The sequence below is a fragment of the Archocentrus centrarchus genome, chromosome 3 (assembly GCF_007364275.1).
Source record: "Archocentrus centrarchus isolate MPI-CPG fArcCen1 chromosome 3, fArcCen1, whole genome shotgun sequence".
Lineage (NCBI taxonomy): Eukaryota > Metazoa > Chordata > Actinopteri > Cichliformes > Cichlidae > Archocentrus > Archocentrus centrarchus.
Genome location: NC_044348.1, coordinates 22,293,613 through 22,311,030, shown reverse-complemented (window position 1 = coordinate 22,311,030; position 17,418 = coordinate 22,293,613). Strand labels below are relative to the sequence as shown.

Genomic DNA, 17,418 nt, shown 5'->3' with positions numbered 1-17,418 from the left:
AGAAGCTAAAATTATCACACCAGTTTCATAGCGTTTAACCTCAACGATCCCGTGCTGGAGTAAAATCAAAAACACGGGCAAATTTCAAACTCCAGCCAGGTGTTTGGATTAAAAAAAAATAATGCGGCCTTTTATATAATATTTTTAAATAGCTTTATTAGACGAACTCACTGTCCTGCGTTTTCTGTGCGCAAGCAAGCGCTCCTCAATTGTCGGGCCGCCCCTCCCACTTTTGCTGAGCGACAGGGACCTGAAACCCTGTAACATTTTTATGGCGAACTAACGTTTTTATATCGCCGTCTCTTTGCAGCTTTTTCATCAGTATGTAACCCAGGGCTGTTTGTTATCTTGGCGGTAGTGTTGCGATCCACGGTAAGACTTTAATATGTTGCTGTTCAACTTTTTTATGTTGGCAATCTGTTTATTTACCTTTCATTAGCCGGGCAAAGTTAGCCAAGGAGTGGGTGGTTGAACTTTAAGCTAACGTTGAGCACTAGCAAGTGCCCAACCAGGTAAGTTAGTTCACTTTACACGAGTTATTTAAGAGTTGACTTGCTTTAATTTACTGTAACAGTGATGTCCTCTTGAGTCTAAACTATCAATAAAGCACAGGGCATCCTCTTTCAATAACTTAAACACACGATTATAGGGTAAAGAAACCAGAGCCAGAGAGAGAGACAACGTAAATTATAAATAATGCTAATGTGTCTTGAATGCATCTTGACTTCTTCTTACTTAGAAATAAAGGTAGCTAAAGTAGCACTAACAATTAATCCATTCTTCATGAAAACACTTTTGAATGTTGAACAATCAGTTTTAGTCAGTATGGATATTATTAAAACATCATGATATGGACAGTGTGGACCTAAATGTGAATTATTCCCAACTTTTCTAATTTACACAACCTGTTGTCTTCCTGGATGTTTTTAAATCTGCCACTTACAGGATTCCTGTTCTCAGCTGTGCAGCTAAATATGTTTGATTTCATGTTTGTTGCAGGAAAAAAGGGGCTCAGGACTATAAGTGTGCTTGATCTGAATGTTTTTTGGTTTTAACAAAATATATTTTGCCCATTTTTCTTCAAATGTACTAAGTAACATGGACTACATTTAAAGTAATTCAGCATCTCTGTGGCCCATAGAAAAAAAAAATTTTACTCCATAGATTGCCACTTTTTTCTATCATCTTAGGGAAGTCTCAACTTTTCACATTTGCACCAAATTTGTCCAGGAATCCATCTCATATCACCTTGAAGAGCTAAGTTAGATTTGTAGTAAGGAATGCCTAAAAACATTGTGCAGCTTTGTTCTTAAATACAACTTGGTGAAAACAGAGCATAATGCCCTCCCAGCTGGCAAATTTTTAATTCAGACTTCACCGTTTAGAAATTCATCAGGAGTAAAATGTTAGGAAATGTCCCAAATGTTTATATTGGGATGTATAATCCAGTGCTGCCATCCTGTCAGTCAAATCATTAGAAAAAAAACCCATAGTATTTATAATGCAATGCAACATGTAGAAAAAGCCCTCTAACCTCACTAAATATGTACTGTTGTTTGCAGTCCTCCCTTCCTCCCTGAGAGCTGCATTGTTGAAAGCCAGTCCTGAGAAGAACATGGATGTGTGACTCGTTTAAACAGAGTTAGGAGAAACAAGAAAGAGACATTGTGTCACTTGTTTCAGCTCAGAAACTGCCTGTGATGATGTCTGAGACAGAGGGGAAGGTAACTCCCTGTGCGGAGGAAAAACCAGAGCTCACATTGGGGAGCATGTCCGGTACTACCCATCAGGTACCAAGTGGAGCCTCCATGTCTCCACCGGTGTCTTCCGTCCAGCCTACCACCATCGTAGCAACAGAGGATGAGGATGAGAGTGAAGATGAATCGGATATTCTGGAAGAGAGCCCTTGTGGCCGCTGGCAGAAACGTAGAGAGGAGGTAAGGGAGGACCATCAGTGTAAACTTTAAGCAAGGCACAGAGATTAAAAGATGCTGAGGAGATTACAAAAGATGTGATTTTCAAAAAGGATGAATGCATAGCATAACATCAGCAAAATCTTGAGGAGGATGGCAGTGGATGTATGGTGTTTTTGGCTTCTGTTTCATTTCACTAATAAAATATATGATCTCACGAGCCACTCTTCCCTTAAAATGCAGGTGAACCAGCGTAATGTCCCAGGGATCGATGCTGCATACTTGGCTATGGACACAGAAGAAGGAGTGGAAGTAGTTTGGAATGAAGTTAAGATTTCAGAGAGGAAAAATTTCAAAACGCTGGAGGTCAGGCACATTGTTACTCTTGATGAAATTGTTATTGTCCTGCTGTTTTTCTTTGTTTGATCAGTATTTTTACTTTGTCTCTCAGCTCACACTGACATTATTAGTGTTTTAAACAAGCTCATGGTGTCATCAGTAGACCTGTACTGTAACTATAACTGATATAACTAGTTTTCCTAGTGGCTATGGCATTTCTTGAATTCTATGAGCGATGTTACTGGGAGCTACATTACAGCAGCTCTCAGGGCAAAAGCAACATTTGTTACTATTTTATTATAATTGTGATATCTTTCCATTCTTTTTTTTTTTTTTTTTTTTTCTCGGTTTTAGGAGAAGGTAGAGTCTGTATTTGATAACCTGATCCATTTGGAACATGCCAATATTGTCAAGTTTCACAAATACTGGGCTGACAAAAAGGACAACGGGGCCAGGGTGAGTCTTAGGCCTTTGGGGACATTGTTTAATTTTCTGTCAGCTACATAAATAATATCAGTATTGTATTGTAGTGTATTGTAATATCACAGTTTGCATTCAAACAATGTCTCTCCTTGTGTTTTCCATACACTTTCTCCCTAAGGTGATTTTTATTACTGAATATATGTCATCGGGAAGCTTGAAGCAGTTTCTGAAAAAGACAAAGAAGAATCACAAGACCATGAATGAAAAGGTAAAAACTGACTTATAGTAATACATATTTACTGGAATCCGCGGTCATTATTGGGTTAAATGTCAAGTCATAGACCTTTTTGGAAACCATCAAGTGCTCTGATCAAGTGTATGATCCTACAGGCATGGAAGAGATGGTGCACGCAGATCCTTTCAGCTCTGAGGTCAGTTTCATGCTTTCATTATGATCAATTTATCATGGTTCTTCACATTAAAATGCACTCACATGGATACAAATCCAGAATCTTGTAAGTATTTGTAATTTTATTTTATTTGTTTCCTGCTGTGCAGTTATCTCCACTCTTGTGACCCCCCAATCATCCATGGCAACCTGACCTGTGACACTGTCTTCATTCAGCACAATGGCCTCATCAAGATTGGATCAGGTATAAAATTACACTGGTTTCCTCCCCTGCGTTTTAGGTAGTGAAGGTGAAGCAACATTGAAGGAGTCAAATTATAGTAAATTATGGATTTAAGGACTGAAAATACTGCATAAATTGCACAGGAAATTTCTCTGATTGTATGTACAAAAGAACAAGTCTTATTTAGTACTTTGACTGAGGAGTCCAGACTTTTTCTGTGATGAAATGGTCAAAGCTTTGCCTTTCTCGTCTACAAACCAATCCTGCACATTGTGTAAGGGAACAAAAGTGGTGTGTAGTATAGAACACCAAGTTTGTGAGTGTAAATACTGCTGCAGTGACTCAAGGTTAACCACAAAGCTTCCAGACATCCCACTGTAGTTTACACAATCGAAGGTAATATTTATATTGCTCATGCTTCTATGCATTCTGAATAATCAGTCTTCTTGTTTAATTTGCAGTTGCTCCAGACACCATTAACAACCATGTGAAGACGTGTCATGAGGAACAGAAAAACTTGCACTTCTATGCTCCAGAATATGGAGGTAGATATAACCAAAATATGACTTTAGATATTTTGTCTTCTTATGACTCATATTGACATTTAATACATTTGGAAAACATGTTTAAATATATGAATGTGAATGATCTCAGGAATCTCTTAAATTCGGCCATTAAAAATATATGTTTTCTCTCAAGTCTTTATTGTATTGACATAAAACAGACAGGGTGTGCTATATATTATTTTCTTTGCCTTACAGAGCACAATTTTTTTTCTCTGCAAAAGTCTGCAGTCTATTTTTTTTATATAATTAGTGTATAATAAAATTGTCTTTACACTCCCTATGAGAGCTGATTAAACAAAGTTGTTAAAACTGATCAAATTGCAACTTGTAATATTTAAATAAAAGGTGCTTGGAGGCAGACTAAAGGGCTGATATTTAAATGTGAATATTCTAAAATTCAGAGTGGACACATTTTTGTCAGTGTTAAGTTTATGTTTAATACACACCCCACATTGTTGCATTGAGATTGCAGCCTGAGCATGAAGTAGATCGTGTGTCATGGATTATGCATGTTCTCATAAATATGAATGCTGACCTGAGAGGCACTTTCAGTCTCTAGGTCTTAGTCTGGATTATGATGTAATATCTGTACATACTGTCTTTTCCCATTGTAGATGATGATGTTACCACAGCTGCAGACATCTACTCCTTTGGCATGTGTGCCTTAGAGGTGAGATGGGACCCACAGTGTATGATATAAGAGCTTAAACCATTTCCCAGAGCAGTCTGTTAATGAGTGCCGATGTTTTGCAGATGGCACTATTGGAGATTCAGGGGAACGGAGAATCCTCTTATGTTTCTCAGGAGGCCATCAACAATGCCATACAGTTACTGGAGGACCCATTGCAGAGGGTGAGATTCATTATAGAATGTGTTGCATGTTCATTAGTATCTAGAAATATAACACAGTAAGCTTTTTGTGTTCAGTGTTGTGTGTTAGTGTTTAACTCACATTCTATGTAATTCATTGGCCCAAAACTGGAAAATCCAGATGTTTTTCTTTTGTTTGTTTTATAGGAGTTAATCCAGAAGTGCCTGGAGTGTGATCCTCGTGCCAGACCTACAGCCCGGGAGCTTCTTTTTAACCAGGCTCTTTTTGAAGTACCGCTCTTAAAACTGCTGGCTGCACACTGTATTGTCAGTCATCAGCGTAAGTATTTTAAACACAAATACAAAATTTACTTCTGGGCAGAAATGAGATCACATAGTTATAATTTCATCATTATTGATGAACAAGTTGCAACTATTTTAATGATCCTGGAGACTAAAGTTTTATCAGGCTTGAAACTCATGAACCTGTTTTTTTTTTTGTTTTTTTTTTTGTAACCATGCAAATGAATGGTAACATTCCTCTGTTCTTGCTGGTTCTACTAGTGGGCTGTTTATAGACAGATTTAGAAACATTCAGTCTGCATTTCTAACAGTGTAAAACTGCAGGTTAGTCATTATCATCACTCTGTGGTATGGCTCTGTGCAAAACAGGTCGCAGAGTAATGTGACTGATTGTGGTATTTCCTGCCTCTTACTCATGAACTGATACAGCAACAAAAATGTATGCAAGTGTAATTTTGAATTATATTTATGCAATTTAATCTTGGTCATTAATGTTTTTAATTGCCCAGACATGATTCCTGAAAATGCGCTCGAGGAGATTACCAAGAAACTGGACCCCAACCTAGTCCTCGCTGAGACAAAAGAGGATGTTCAGCTCAAGTAAGGGCCAAAGGCTGATATCCACTGCTGTAGTATAAGTCAGCATGTGCTGCATACACAGAAGTACTGTTTGTATAAGTTGTTATTTTTGCACCTAAGAGGGATTTATTTAAATAGAAATAAAATCAATGATATAAAATAGTTTGTGTTTAGTAGAACATACCGTTCATTTATTAATATAATAGCTAAGCAGTAACAGCATAAAGTTGTCAAATAGTCCTTTTTTTATTGGCTTTTTTGTCTCACTTTTTGCATTTTGCATTAATTCATTAAAGTGCTATTACTTTTTTTCTGTAGGCTTTCACAGTTTCCTGCTTTAGAGCTGGACAAATTTCTGGAGGATGTGAGGTAAAAAGCAAAAAAAGTGTACTGACATTCTGCAGCTGCAGCCATTAACCACGTAAGCTCCAAAAATGGGTCTGGCCACAAGGAGGCAGTAGTGGACCATCTGAGTGTTTTTTTTGAACCGCTTCCACTCATCTTTTAAAAAATATCATGATATGATAGCAATCATACTTGACTTATCACAGATTTTGTGGCTTTAGTAAGTTTCTCTGCTCCATATTATTTAAAAAAAAAAAAACGTTATATTTCAGGCCTTTTATATGATTAACTATTAACCATACTTATTGCACTGATTTATGCCGTTTCCTTGTGTCTTATCTCTTGTGTCCTATCACTCTCCTTCATTGGCTCTTTTTATAATGTTTCCTCCAAGTCATTCTTTCTTTTGTCTCTTCTGATCAGGAATGGCATTTATCCAATGACTGCATTCGGGCTGCCGTGTCCACATCAGGCTCAGAAGGAGACCATTAAATCTCCTGTTGTCATTCCTCTGGTCAAATCCCCAACGCCTGAACCAGCAGAGCTTGAGACACGGAAGGTGCGTAAAACCAGGTTACACTGCATATTTCAAATGCAGTATGCTGGACATTGGACTGACCGCTGAATCATACTGCTCAGTTATATTTTAATTCTTCTTTCTTTTTCTGCAGATCATCCAGATGCAGTGTAGCTTTGATGCTATCGAAGAGGGAGCAAAGTATCATGTAAGAGTTACAACATTAACAATTTTATGCTTTGTTTTTAAAGTAATTCAAAATACATTTATTTTCCTTCACACTATTCTAGCAGTTTAACTGAAGTCAAAGTAACATTTTCTCTGTTTCTCTCCTTTTAGCTAACATTACTGTTGAAAATGGAGGATAAACTGAATAGACATCTAAGCTGTGACATGTTACCTTGTAAGATTAACATTTCATATCTTATTGTCATCAGTTCGTGTGACACACTGACACATATGTAGTGAACTTGGAAAATTTTCTACCAGCCATCTCACTTTAAAAAAAAATAAAATAAACACCACTGTCAGTCAGGTATTCCAATGACAGGAAAATTAGGAACACCTGAAGAAACAATCCTTGAAATTTCCATCAACTAAACTTTAAAGGTTAAACTAAACATTTAGAATTGCATTTGTAAGCTTATGAATATCTGAGTGTGATTTTACCACTTTTAATATGGAGTAGCCCTCCATGTGTCCATGTGCATGTATTGAAGCATGTAGGAAAGTGAGAGTGAAGTTCCAGAGAGAGCTTGAATGACATCACAGTATGGACAGTATGCAAGACTATTTTAGGCTGAGAGACTGGCTGTCGCTTGTGTGTCATGAAAATCTTGTGCTTATTTTGACAAATATATTTGGCATGCTTTTAGTAATTGGTTGTCTTAATGGCCAGAATGGCTTTTAAATACTTAAAGTACTTTAAAAACCTGGCTTATTTGTTCAACAATTATATCCCAAGAAAACTAGTATTTTCATTTCACTAGTTTGCCAAAGAAAAGAAGAAGCTTGAAGGGAGGCAAATGAGAATGTGACATAGAGCTGGCAGGACGATCTAATCTAATGCACATGCACAAACAGGTATGGTAGGCATGTATAATGTTGCAGGCGTGTGGGGAATGTCAGGAAGGCTGCATCTGACAGCTGTCACCTCCTGTGTCAAGATCTGCCCATATCTTCCCAGGCTTTCATCCCTCTGTCTCTCATTTGCGCACTCAGTTTGTCACAGACACGCATTCATTTTTCTATATCTCTTAGCTTTTTATTTCTCACACCAAATGTCTTCTCTTGGACACTCAAATGCCACTGAAATATCTAATGAAACTTCACCTCCATGCACACCCACACACACTAATAATTCCTACAAACACACCCTGTTCTCTTTCGAAAAAAAAAAAACTGTCTCGCTGATATGGGGATATTCGTTAAAGCCTTCCTTATCAGGACACTGAGCCACTCAGATTTCATCATCTTACCATTTTTAATGGTTCAGCTAGATCCTATTAAAACAGCTACTCAAACTAAGCATATTTACATTACAGGGAAATGGGAGCTAATTTTGTTAAATGATTTAATACCAGACCACAAAGAGAAAACAAGCGAGGAAGCCTCACCCTCAGCTTAAATATCAGTCCCTGGGGCCTACTGGTGTTTTTGTTAATGTCAAAGTTGTCTGTCTCCTCCTCCAGCTTGTGTTGTCCCAGCCACATTCCTGGTATAGTTAGAAATTGACAGCTGTGTTATTAAAAATTGACAGAGCATGACAACCTCTCTGCTCACAAAGCACGTAAAAGTGCAGCAACTAAAATAATAGTGGGTTTAATTAGGTAGTAGACATCAACGGTTATCGTTATAGTTTGTTCTGAATGTGGTTTACCTTCTTTTTTTTTTCTTTTTTTTCATGTCCAGTAGCATCCAACATATCTTATGTTTCTATATTCTGAGCAACTTAGTAAATATGTTGCCAGCTTTACCTGAAATTTACTGCCAGTGTTTGTGTTAATGGTGTGTGCAGAATATCTTGCTGTGGCAAAGAAAGAAGGGGATCGAATGTTGATGAACTAAAGGCGATAAAGTTCTATTGATAAACTAAAACAGGGCTCATTAGAACATGGCTGTACAAGAAAGAGTCAGGAGATGCTAAAACTCGAGAACGAAGCCAACAGATTTTAACCTAATGAGCATTACTCTGGTTGAAGCATGTTTTTCCTTTTCACCCAACTAGTTAAATCTCTTCGTTTTTTTTTTTGTTTGTTTTGATTATCACTTCATAAATGCTCATTACTAGATGCTTGTTGAGATATGGAGGGGGTTGGATTAGGTTTTCTGAGTAGAGTAATTACCACATGCCCAGCCTTTTATCAGCTTTGTGGTGTGTGTGGCAGAGCTAATGTGAAAGTGGTGTTACATGTCTGTTACAAACTGTACTGGTATGTGTTTCAGATGAGAACGTTCAAGAGTTGTCCAGAGAGCTGGTGCAGCTGGGCCTGATCAGTGAGGTGAGGTGTTTAAAAAGAGAGAAATATTGGTTATGTGTGCGAGACATGAGGTGTGTTATCTCTGCAGTGTTTGAAAGCGGCAGCTGATCATTATCAGATCATGCTCGCATATGCACAGACACACTTTTTCCTTTATGCAAATTGACTGTTAGGTGAAGTAAGAAATGGTGTGTGTGTGTGTGTGTGTGTGTGTGTGTGTGTGTGTGTGTGTGTGTGTGTGTGTTTGAGAGTGATCATAACATCCTGGATTGTCATCATTGTCTGTGTGCTCTCTGCAGGTGGACCAAAACAAAGTAGCCGTTCTACTAGATGAAACATTGAACCAAGTTCCTCACTAGCAGTGGTTTATCTGACCATCACTCTAAAACTTGTTACACGTTCTTTTTTTGTTACTTAACACAAAGGACTACCTGGTTTGTTTCTTTCTCCTTCTTTTTTTTTTTTTTTTGTTTTTTAAACAAAGCGGTAATGTGACCAAAGGAGAAGTTTTTTTTTTTTTTTTTTTTTTTTTTTTTTTTTTTTTTTTACTGTACATCAGGAAATAAAATTACCTAAAGGTACACAAATCATTAAAAATAAAACCAGCCAACTCCAAAGAAACCTCCAGGAGTAATTTAAAAAATTTTATTTTAAAAGTCATCATACATACAGTGTGTACATATCAGATCCTTTTGAATGAGTTGGCTATTATTTGGGTATGTTTAATTGCACGCTAAACTTAACCAGTGCTGGAACATTGATTAAGTTTAACACACTTACTTGCAGCTTTACGTTTTCCTCACAGTTGTATTTCAGGGCAGGGTGTTTACATTATGATTTGCCTGACCTGTTTGTGTTTTGGGAGGAGATGGTGTAAAAACATCATCAGACCTGATTCTGGCCTTTAGGAGTCAGATGGTTTACGTGCTCCTTTTTTTTTTTTTTTTACAGTAGAATCTAACATCTGTTGACAATCAGCAAAATGGTAACTTCACTGGACATGGAGGGATCCACAGCAAGAAAACAAGTTACACCATACCAGGTTCTTCTCATTAGGCCCCTCTTTATATGATAGAACATTCCCACCTCTTTGACTTTTATTTGTTAGACCAGCCAAGTGCCTGTTGGGTTAAATGTGTGGAATAGTTTGAAAACTGGATCAGAGACTCGCGCTCTTTGACTTGATAGTTTAAAAAAAAAATGTGATTTAAAAGGCCTTCGATACACAACTAAATGTATGTACATTTCACATTTTGAGAAGTCATCTTTCCCCTTTTCTCTGGAAGATGATCACTTTGTTACTTTGAAGTACTGTGAACTCAGTGTTACTGAATTTCTGTTTATTTTTTATGTTTTTGCTTTAGTGTTGGCACTCTTGCCTTGAATTCCTCTTTTCATATTGTTTTTATGTTATCTAGTTTTACCATTTGCTGCTTGTTGTGTTCACACATGCTACTCTTGAGTCATTCAGAGAGACTTGTGTGCTGAACTCAGCTGCCATATCTTGTAGAGAGATGACCTAGGCTTTTCTTTGTGTGTTTCATACATGTCAAATCCATATATCGTGTTTTTTTTTTTTTTCTTCTTCTTCTTGTTTACAGCAACAGCACAGACACCGCATTGATAGTCTCAGCCAATACACAACTTGTTTCCTTTTTTTTTTTTTTTTTTTCTTTGCTAACCTGCAATTTTGATAAAACGCATACCTGTTGCATTGAGCGCAGACACTTGGATAAAAATCTTTTACATCATTGCAGGTCGTGTTTAGACCTGTATTGTGATCAGGGAGTTCATTGTGGCCTTTGTGACATTCAGGCAGAAAACTCTTTGTGAACTATTGGTACTGCTTTTATTGGAAGCTCAAACTATTTAGGGCCTTAAATAGGTAGTAAAAATGTTAGGATTGATAGAAAAACAACTGTTGCTTACAATAGCTTCTGATGTGCTGGTATTTTTTATTAAAGATATACTTTTAAGTAGCAGTCAATTGAAGAGTTGTTTGCACTTTCAGACTAACATTTAATCTAATGTTGGTTATTGAGCTATAATATTTAAACTGTACACCTCTGTTAAGATCATAATTAACCAGTTATTTTTTGTGGTCTTTGTCACCGAGTTCAGGCCGCTACTTTTCACCAACTTCTTTTGTACATAAGTAGTCTCTTATTGCATTATTTTCTACTGTCTGTATGTGTGTTTGTGAACTGGCAAGATTGTATTTCCCAAAGATTTGTTCTCAAGTCAGGCAGGAGAATGTAAACGCACCACATGTAGAAGTGGTTAAAAATAACTAATGTGATCCCATCAGTTTTATACTGACTCTCTCTCCCATGCACCTCTCGTTCTCTCTCATACTTTTTGTACCTTTCCAGCCAGTTTGTGGGCAGTGATGGAACTGGTTATTAAATTATTGTACAGGGTGGGCAGCTTTAGCCTGTTACTCCATGATATGAGCTTTTTGGTTATAGTTTGAAATTCTTACATTGTGTATCTCAAAGAAAACCCATTCTTACAAATAAATGTGTGAACTGCATCACGACTTTGTGTTTTTAAAGTCATTTTGCGAAAGTTTGTGACGCGCACACTTGTTAGTGAGAATCAAGGGCGTAACTTTGGGTCCAATATTGCGGGGGTTAAGCTATCTGCCTATTTATTTATTTATTAAATCATTTTCTTTTCTAAAAGGATCCAGGATTTTGGGTTAACCGTATTAGAAATACATTGTAATGCTTTTACTATGTATTTATTTAACTTTCTTTGTATTTACTCTGCACCTTCAACAATTAAGAAAAGGCTTACATTTTTCACATTTCTTCCAACAGTAACAAATATCTTTCATGAACCTGTTTTGTTTTACTAACAATTTTGCAGCCCCTCATTCCACTTTTTAAAAAAAACGTTTTAATTTGGCCAAATATAATAGATACAATATTTTCAGCAGTCTGTTCTCCACTGAGCATGTGAGAGTTTAAGGCAATCTTTACTATTAAACATGTTCTGTAGAGAAAAAGGTTTTAACTTGATGTGTTTAAAATATAACGAGTCTCATCCTGGACCTTTCTGGGACTCTCATCTTCAGTCCTGTTATCACTACTAATGTTACATTACCAAATGATTAAACATGCTAGTATTTTATCCTAAATTGATAATGAATAAAGGAAATTAACATGTTATTCATGTAAGATGTTTTTTGTAAATTGAAATGATGTGACTTTATTGGGGGGGTTATAGTGATTGGATCAGATTATTGGGGGGGTCATAACCCCCCTATCCCCCCCAGCAAATTACGCGCATGGTGAGAATAACAGAACGAAGAGTCTGAAATGACTGCTGCGCCCCTCAGCGTCCAGCCAGCAGCAGGTAATTCACAGGTGAGCTCCCTGACGTCATACAGGAAGTGGACAAGGGCACGTACGTGTGGTTTGGAGTTTCTGCCGTTGTTGAATTGTTGCTCAAAAATTGTGGACACTGTTCGCAAGAAAACGTCGGTCCCCGCAGAGAGATGTGCACTTTTGGTGAGTTTTCCTCCGGTTGTATTCAGATGCTGTAAAAACCACGTTGGTTTACGTAGTAGGCGCTTCCCGCCGATGTTGTGTTCCCTCCTGCGTGTGGGTTTATGCCTGACCACCGCAGGCCTACAACTGCTGTATGGATTCACTTTCAAAACTTTGCAGCCACAGTTTCTGTATCAATAATAATTACTTTTACTTTATAGTGGAAATGAGCTTTAAAATCCGGTGATGGTCATTTTAAACGGTATCATGTCCAGGCTTCCTCCAATCTGACCCAGGAGTCTCCCACAGCTGCTGTTGCTTCTCCTGTGTGTGCAGATGCGTCTGCTCCTGACGCGCAGGGATGTATGATAATAAATGTTCAAAATGTTGTCGGTGAAAACGGTGTACAATAAATAATAAAGCACGTAAATGGGCCGGAAAATGAGGTAAATAAATAGGGCATCAAACAGATGAGACTTTTCTAACGTTACAATGTCAACAGAGAAACACAGCTGGACATCCACACAAATGTTGGCTATATTTTAGCTTTCTGCTCATAGACGGTATTAATATTAAAGTACTTAATTTGTCCACCAGAGAGCACTGGCAGGTTGATAATCTCAACTGATTTATTGGCTTTGTAGATCTCGTCACCTTGTTAAAATAATGGCCAAAGTAATTTTGCAACGAAAGTTTTATTTATTTTATTTTATTTTATTTGCCTGTTTTCGATGTTTCGTTCAGTTTTTTTGTCTTTGCTGAAAAGAAGATGAAAAAAATACTTTGGCCATTACTTTAACAATGTGACGATATGGCTTTATAAACTTTATATACCACACTGACAGCACTGCAGAACCAATACTCAGAGGGTAGGTTTAAACTGAATACCAGACATTAAGATCACACAAATACACACAGCATGCATACAACAAAAAGAAAAAATATGTAAGCAAAGTAATGACAGGCTGGAGGCAGGCAATTTGTGAGCCAACTAAAGGAAGATAAGACATCAAGTGTAATAGAATCACATAAAAGTAAGTCTATTAGAATGAGTTTTAAGAAGCAGTTTAAAGGAAGTCACTGATCCTGGGAGCACGATCACCTCAGGCAGGTCATTACAAAGGCGAGGGGGGCCCCTGATGCCAAAAGCACGGTCACTTTTGGATTTTATCCTCATCTTTGGACAGCCAATAGAGCTTCACCTGAGGCTGCAAAGTATGCTCATATGGGGTCAGTACTTCTGCTAAGCAGCTCTGGACCAAACTTATACGAGCTTTAAAAGTGGTGAGTCAGCTCTTGGAGCCAATGGAGGTGACTTGATTTGATGCTGTCTGCTAAAACCAGTCGAGCCGAGCTAGACCAGTCCTGAGAAAATATGTATGATTTTCTCCAGGTCTGAGTGTCAAATTAGGTTTTAATCTAGAGATGGTTATAATTTGAAGAAAGCAAGCCTGCTTGGCATTTGTATATAATATAACATGTCTGCTGTTTTGTGTGGAATAGGTAGACACATCTTGCATTATTAACCATCAAAATCCCACTTTTACCTTTTTGTTAATACCATTTGGAAAATGACAGTATTTCTTGTGTTTTCTATCATCCAGATAAGAATAAAGGGCCAGGGAGGCTGATGAGAAAGGGGTTGACCCTTATAGTCATCGGCCATATTAACTTCATCTTTGCCGCTATTGTCCATGGCAGCATTCTCCGCCACATTTCCAAACCCAGCCAGCAAATCACCACTGAATACACTGTATCCAACATAATCTCCGTCACCTCGGGCTTGCTGGTGAGTCGGGGATTTTCTTTTAGTCGACTCAGCAGTTCAGATGAGCATGTTGTAAGCCAAGTGACTCGAGTTTTCTTTTTGATACTTTAAAGACCAAGCAATTTCTACATTCATCAAAGCATTTTACTTTAAAGTTTTATCACACAGGGCTAAATCACATTCATCTCACTGATTCCCTTTGTTCGGTACATCAGAACAACCAACATTTGCTCTTTTACCTCAGTAATAGTGTTGTGTATGTTTCTCAGTAATCAAGACTGAACTTGCTGATTACAGCAGATCCGGTTCTTCAAAACAGCCACTAGTCCCTCCGGGGCAGACTTCATTACAATTACAGTCATGTATCACATAAACTTGTTGGGGATGAGAAGATGTTAGCTTTGTTTTGTTTTTTGTTTTTTGTTTTTTTTGGGGGGGGTGATATTTTAAGAGTAAACAAGTAAGACAAAGTGGAAGTTACCAGATATTTTAGTTCTGTTAAAGAGCCTGTTTGTTTCATATTTTAAGTCTTCTTAGCCAGCAAATTTTAAAAAATGCAGCCTCGTGTCCTCACTGCAGGATTTCATGCATTCATTCATGGCTCATAACTTAATAAACCCCACACTGTGCAGAGCTTAAAGAATGATCTTGTCTTATCTCATGATTTGAATCTTACAGAGCATTGCCACTGGGATCATTGCCATTGTGGTGTCGAGGAACCTTAATGTGCTCAAAGTGGTGAGAATTTATTCTGACTTCACCCACTGATATGATCACTAACACTGTGCTAATGCGCGTCCCATCATGTGTGACATTTCTTTGTGCTATCTATGTATTTTCAGCAAATAGGACTTCTGATTGCATCATTCCTGAATGCCTTGCTCTCAGCAGCATGTTGTGTCGGGCTCCTCTTGGCCATTAGTATTACAATTGCCCATGATGGGAGGACTCTGATGGTGGGTTGCAATGACACAGAGGTGCCCATCAATGCTCGGTCACCTGTTGGTGCCCGATGTCCATTTGATACGACAAGGATCTATGTGAGTTTAAAGTTTCCCCTACATTTCACTCCATGCATCTGCCATTTTCCCCCTTTTTCTACCCAGTTTGTTCTTCAAGCTAAAAACTTTCTAGGTGTAAAATATGATTTTAAAAAAGCATGACAAGAGAAATGATCAACTCTTATGTCACATTTCCTCAGGACACCACCCTGGCTATGTGGATTCCTTGTGCCGTGTTTTCAGCAGTTGAAGCTGGACTGTCGGTGTGGTGCTTCATGGTGGGACTGGCTCTCAGAGGGCTGCCACCCTGCGGGAATAACTACATCAAAGAGCAGGTGTGTGTCTTTGTGTGGGGCAGATGAATGTGCTTAAGGGGTATAAGTGGTGTGTGTCTATCAAATCTCTTTGTGACTCAAACATACACGCACACTTGGTCTAATTCAGGCACGGAAGTCACTCACCGGTTAGTCCTTCTCACTCAGTCAAGCTTTAAATAAAAGCTACCTGTAGACACCCCTGCTCACTCTGTTGTATCACACAAACTTAAACAGTTCTTCTTCTCACCATGCCTCATCTTTTCTGTCATTCTCTCTTCTAGTTGGAGGAAGAGGCTTCGCGCTCTCCTCACAGCCGACACCTGATTGGAGAGCGTGCGAATCCAGAAGCATAACTAAACAACAAGCACCAAGGACATCTAAGACAGCTAAATCCCAAAAAGCATGACTGCATCTCTATACAGACTGAAATATTTCCTCTACAATCATTTAGGCAAGTGTTACTCCAGCAGTGAGTGCAGGAATGGAATCAGTTTACTACAGTAAGCTGCTCACAGCCTCGCTCTGTGTGGCGGATTACATCCAGTGTATGTGTGCCTGATGAATGCTAAATTAATTTACAGTGACACGCATCACAAAAAAAAAAAAAAAAAAAAAAACTCTTTGCTGATGGGATTCAGCATGCATGCACAAGTAACATATAAGATATAAAGATATAAAGAATTCTTTTAGTCTTATCAGTATCCCTTGTTGACTGTTTGGGTTATGCAGTACCAGTTAAAAGGCTCTCAGTATAAAGAAACCTTTGTTCATGAAGGAAGAACTAGCAACAATGTTTTTAGATTAATTGAAGTATGTTTTAGCATGTATGAAAGCTTATATCAGCCAAATCTAGGTTGGCACAATATATTTAATGTTTTACAGTCTGTGCAGATTAAGCTGCTCTGCTGCATCAAAGCTGCATTCAACAGACTCGGGACCAAAAAAATTCAAGTCTTGCTACTTATGAACATTGGAAATTTGTGATGAGGACGGTATGTAAATTGTGTAATACTGTGCTGAAATGATACCTCGGGATATCCAGTTTTCTTTAATTTTAATAAATGCAGATAAACTTTGGGGCTAGAACCTAATTAAAATGTGCTGAGCCGAACTCCATAAAATTGGTTGTATCAGTATATAACTGTAAAGGTAACTACAGTCAGTGTCTTGTTGTGGGAGAACCAAATTTGCTTGCTGAACATGCCACAGATACAGCTGTGCCTTATTTAATATGCTTTTTAAATGCTTTTATATTTTTTTCTCACTACATTATTATTTGTCATCTTTGTGCTAAAATTGTAAACTGTAGTGAGATTAAACTGAGTATGCTTTTTAAAAAAAGCATATATATATACTAAGCTTTTTTTTTTCCTTTTCTTGCCTAGGGTCATACATTTGAAGTAATAACAATAATAATTTGAAGTAATGTCCAGAGTTCATGCATTTCATAGTGTTAAAACAATAACGAGAATGTCTAGGATATCTATTTTGTACTGTCAATTAAACATAATGCGGCCAAAGTTGTGTGTGCATTGACTCTCTTTGTGCATTTACAGCACTCTGGCTAGATGTTAAGTAGGGGTATATTATGAAGTAAAAACCAGTATGTGGGCCAGCAGCCTAAGCTGCACACACTGACTGAATGACAGAGAGGATCAGATCAGATCAGCCGTGAAACGGTTAATCTAGTGGCATGTTCTATCGTGTGGAAGGGAATCATAGCACACTAATCCTGAGGCTGTCAGGGATAAATATTGACACTGTGTTGAATCAAAACAAGTCTGCGTGTGTCACACTGGACACGCAGGCCTAGATGAAATCATGCAATTAATATGAAGTGTAATAGTATTTGTCATATTTTATTTTTTCTAAAGTTTCAGTGTTGTCATTTAGCTGCATGTTCATGTCGAATACAGTCCCTTTTAAATCCA

General features: G+C 37.8%; 2 protein-coding genes across 4 annotated transcripts; both read left to right on the top strand.

Moving 5' to 3' along the window:
- Window positions 1-240: 240 nt before the first annotated feature.
- LOC115778068 (nuclear receptor-binding protein-like) lies at window positions 241-11,427 on the top strand. Of its 3 annotated transcripts, XR_004019749.1 has the most exons (19): window positions 241-372; window positions 1,563-1,937; window positions 2,157-2,279; window positions 2,607-2,708; window positions 2,854-2,943; window positions 3,066-3,106; window positions 3,234-3,328; window positions 3,769-3,852; window positions 4,488-4,543; window positions 4,627-4,725; window positions 4,891-5,023; window positions 5,496-5,586; window positions 5,884-5,934; window positions 6,334-6,469; window positions 6,582-6,635; window positions 6,767-6,830; window positions 7,417-7,510; window positions 8,873-8,928; window positions 9,207-9,403. XR_004019749.1 is itself a non-coding variant. In XM_030726085.1 (18 exons), the coding sequence occupies exons 2-18, from the start codon at window positions 1,701-1,703 to the stop codon at window positions 9,859-9,861; spliced, it is 1,515 nt and encodes a 504-aa protein (XP_030581945.1). In that variant the 5' UTR covers window positions 241-372; window positions 1,563-1,700; the 3' UTR covers window positions 9,862-11,427. The 3 variants fall into 3 exon arrangements, 2 of the variants coding, with proteins under 2 accessions (XP_030581945.1, XP_030581944.1); XM_030726085.1 differs by lacking the exons at window positions 7,417-7,510; window positions 9,207-9,403 and adding an exon at window positions 9,859-11,427; XM_030726084.1 differs by lacking the exons at window positions 7,417-7,510; window positions 9,207-9,403 and having other exon boundaries at window positions 8,873-9,154.
- An 870-nt stretch (window positions 11,428-12,297) lies between these two features.
- Window positions 12,298-16,979, top strand: krtcap3 (keratinocyte associated protein 3). Its single transcript, XM_030726086.1, has 6 exons — window positions 12,298-12,422; window positions 14,006-14,190; window positions 14,848-14,907; window positions 15,012-15,209; window positions 15,371-15,505; window positions 15,769-16,979. Exons 1-6 carry the CDS (start codon window positions 12,410-12,412, stop codon window positions 15,838-15,840), a joined length of 663 nt encoding a protein of 220 aa, XP_030581946.1. The 5' UTR covers window positions 12,298-12,409; the 3' UTR covers window positions 15,841-16,979.
- Window positions 16,980-17,418: the final 439 nt, after the last annotated feature.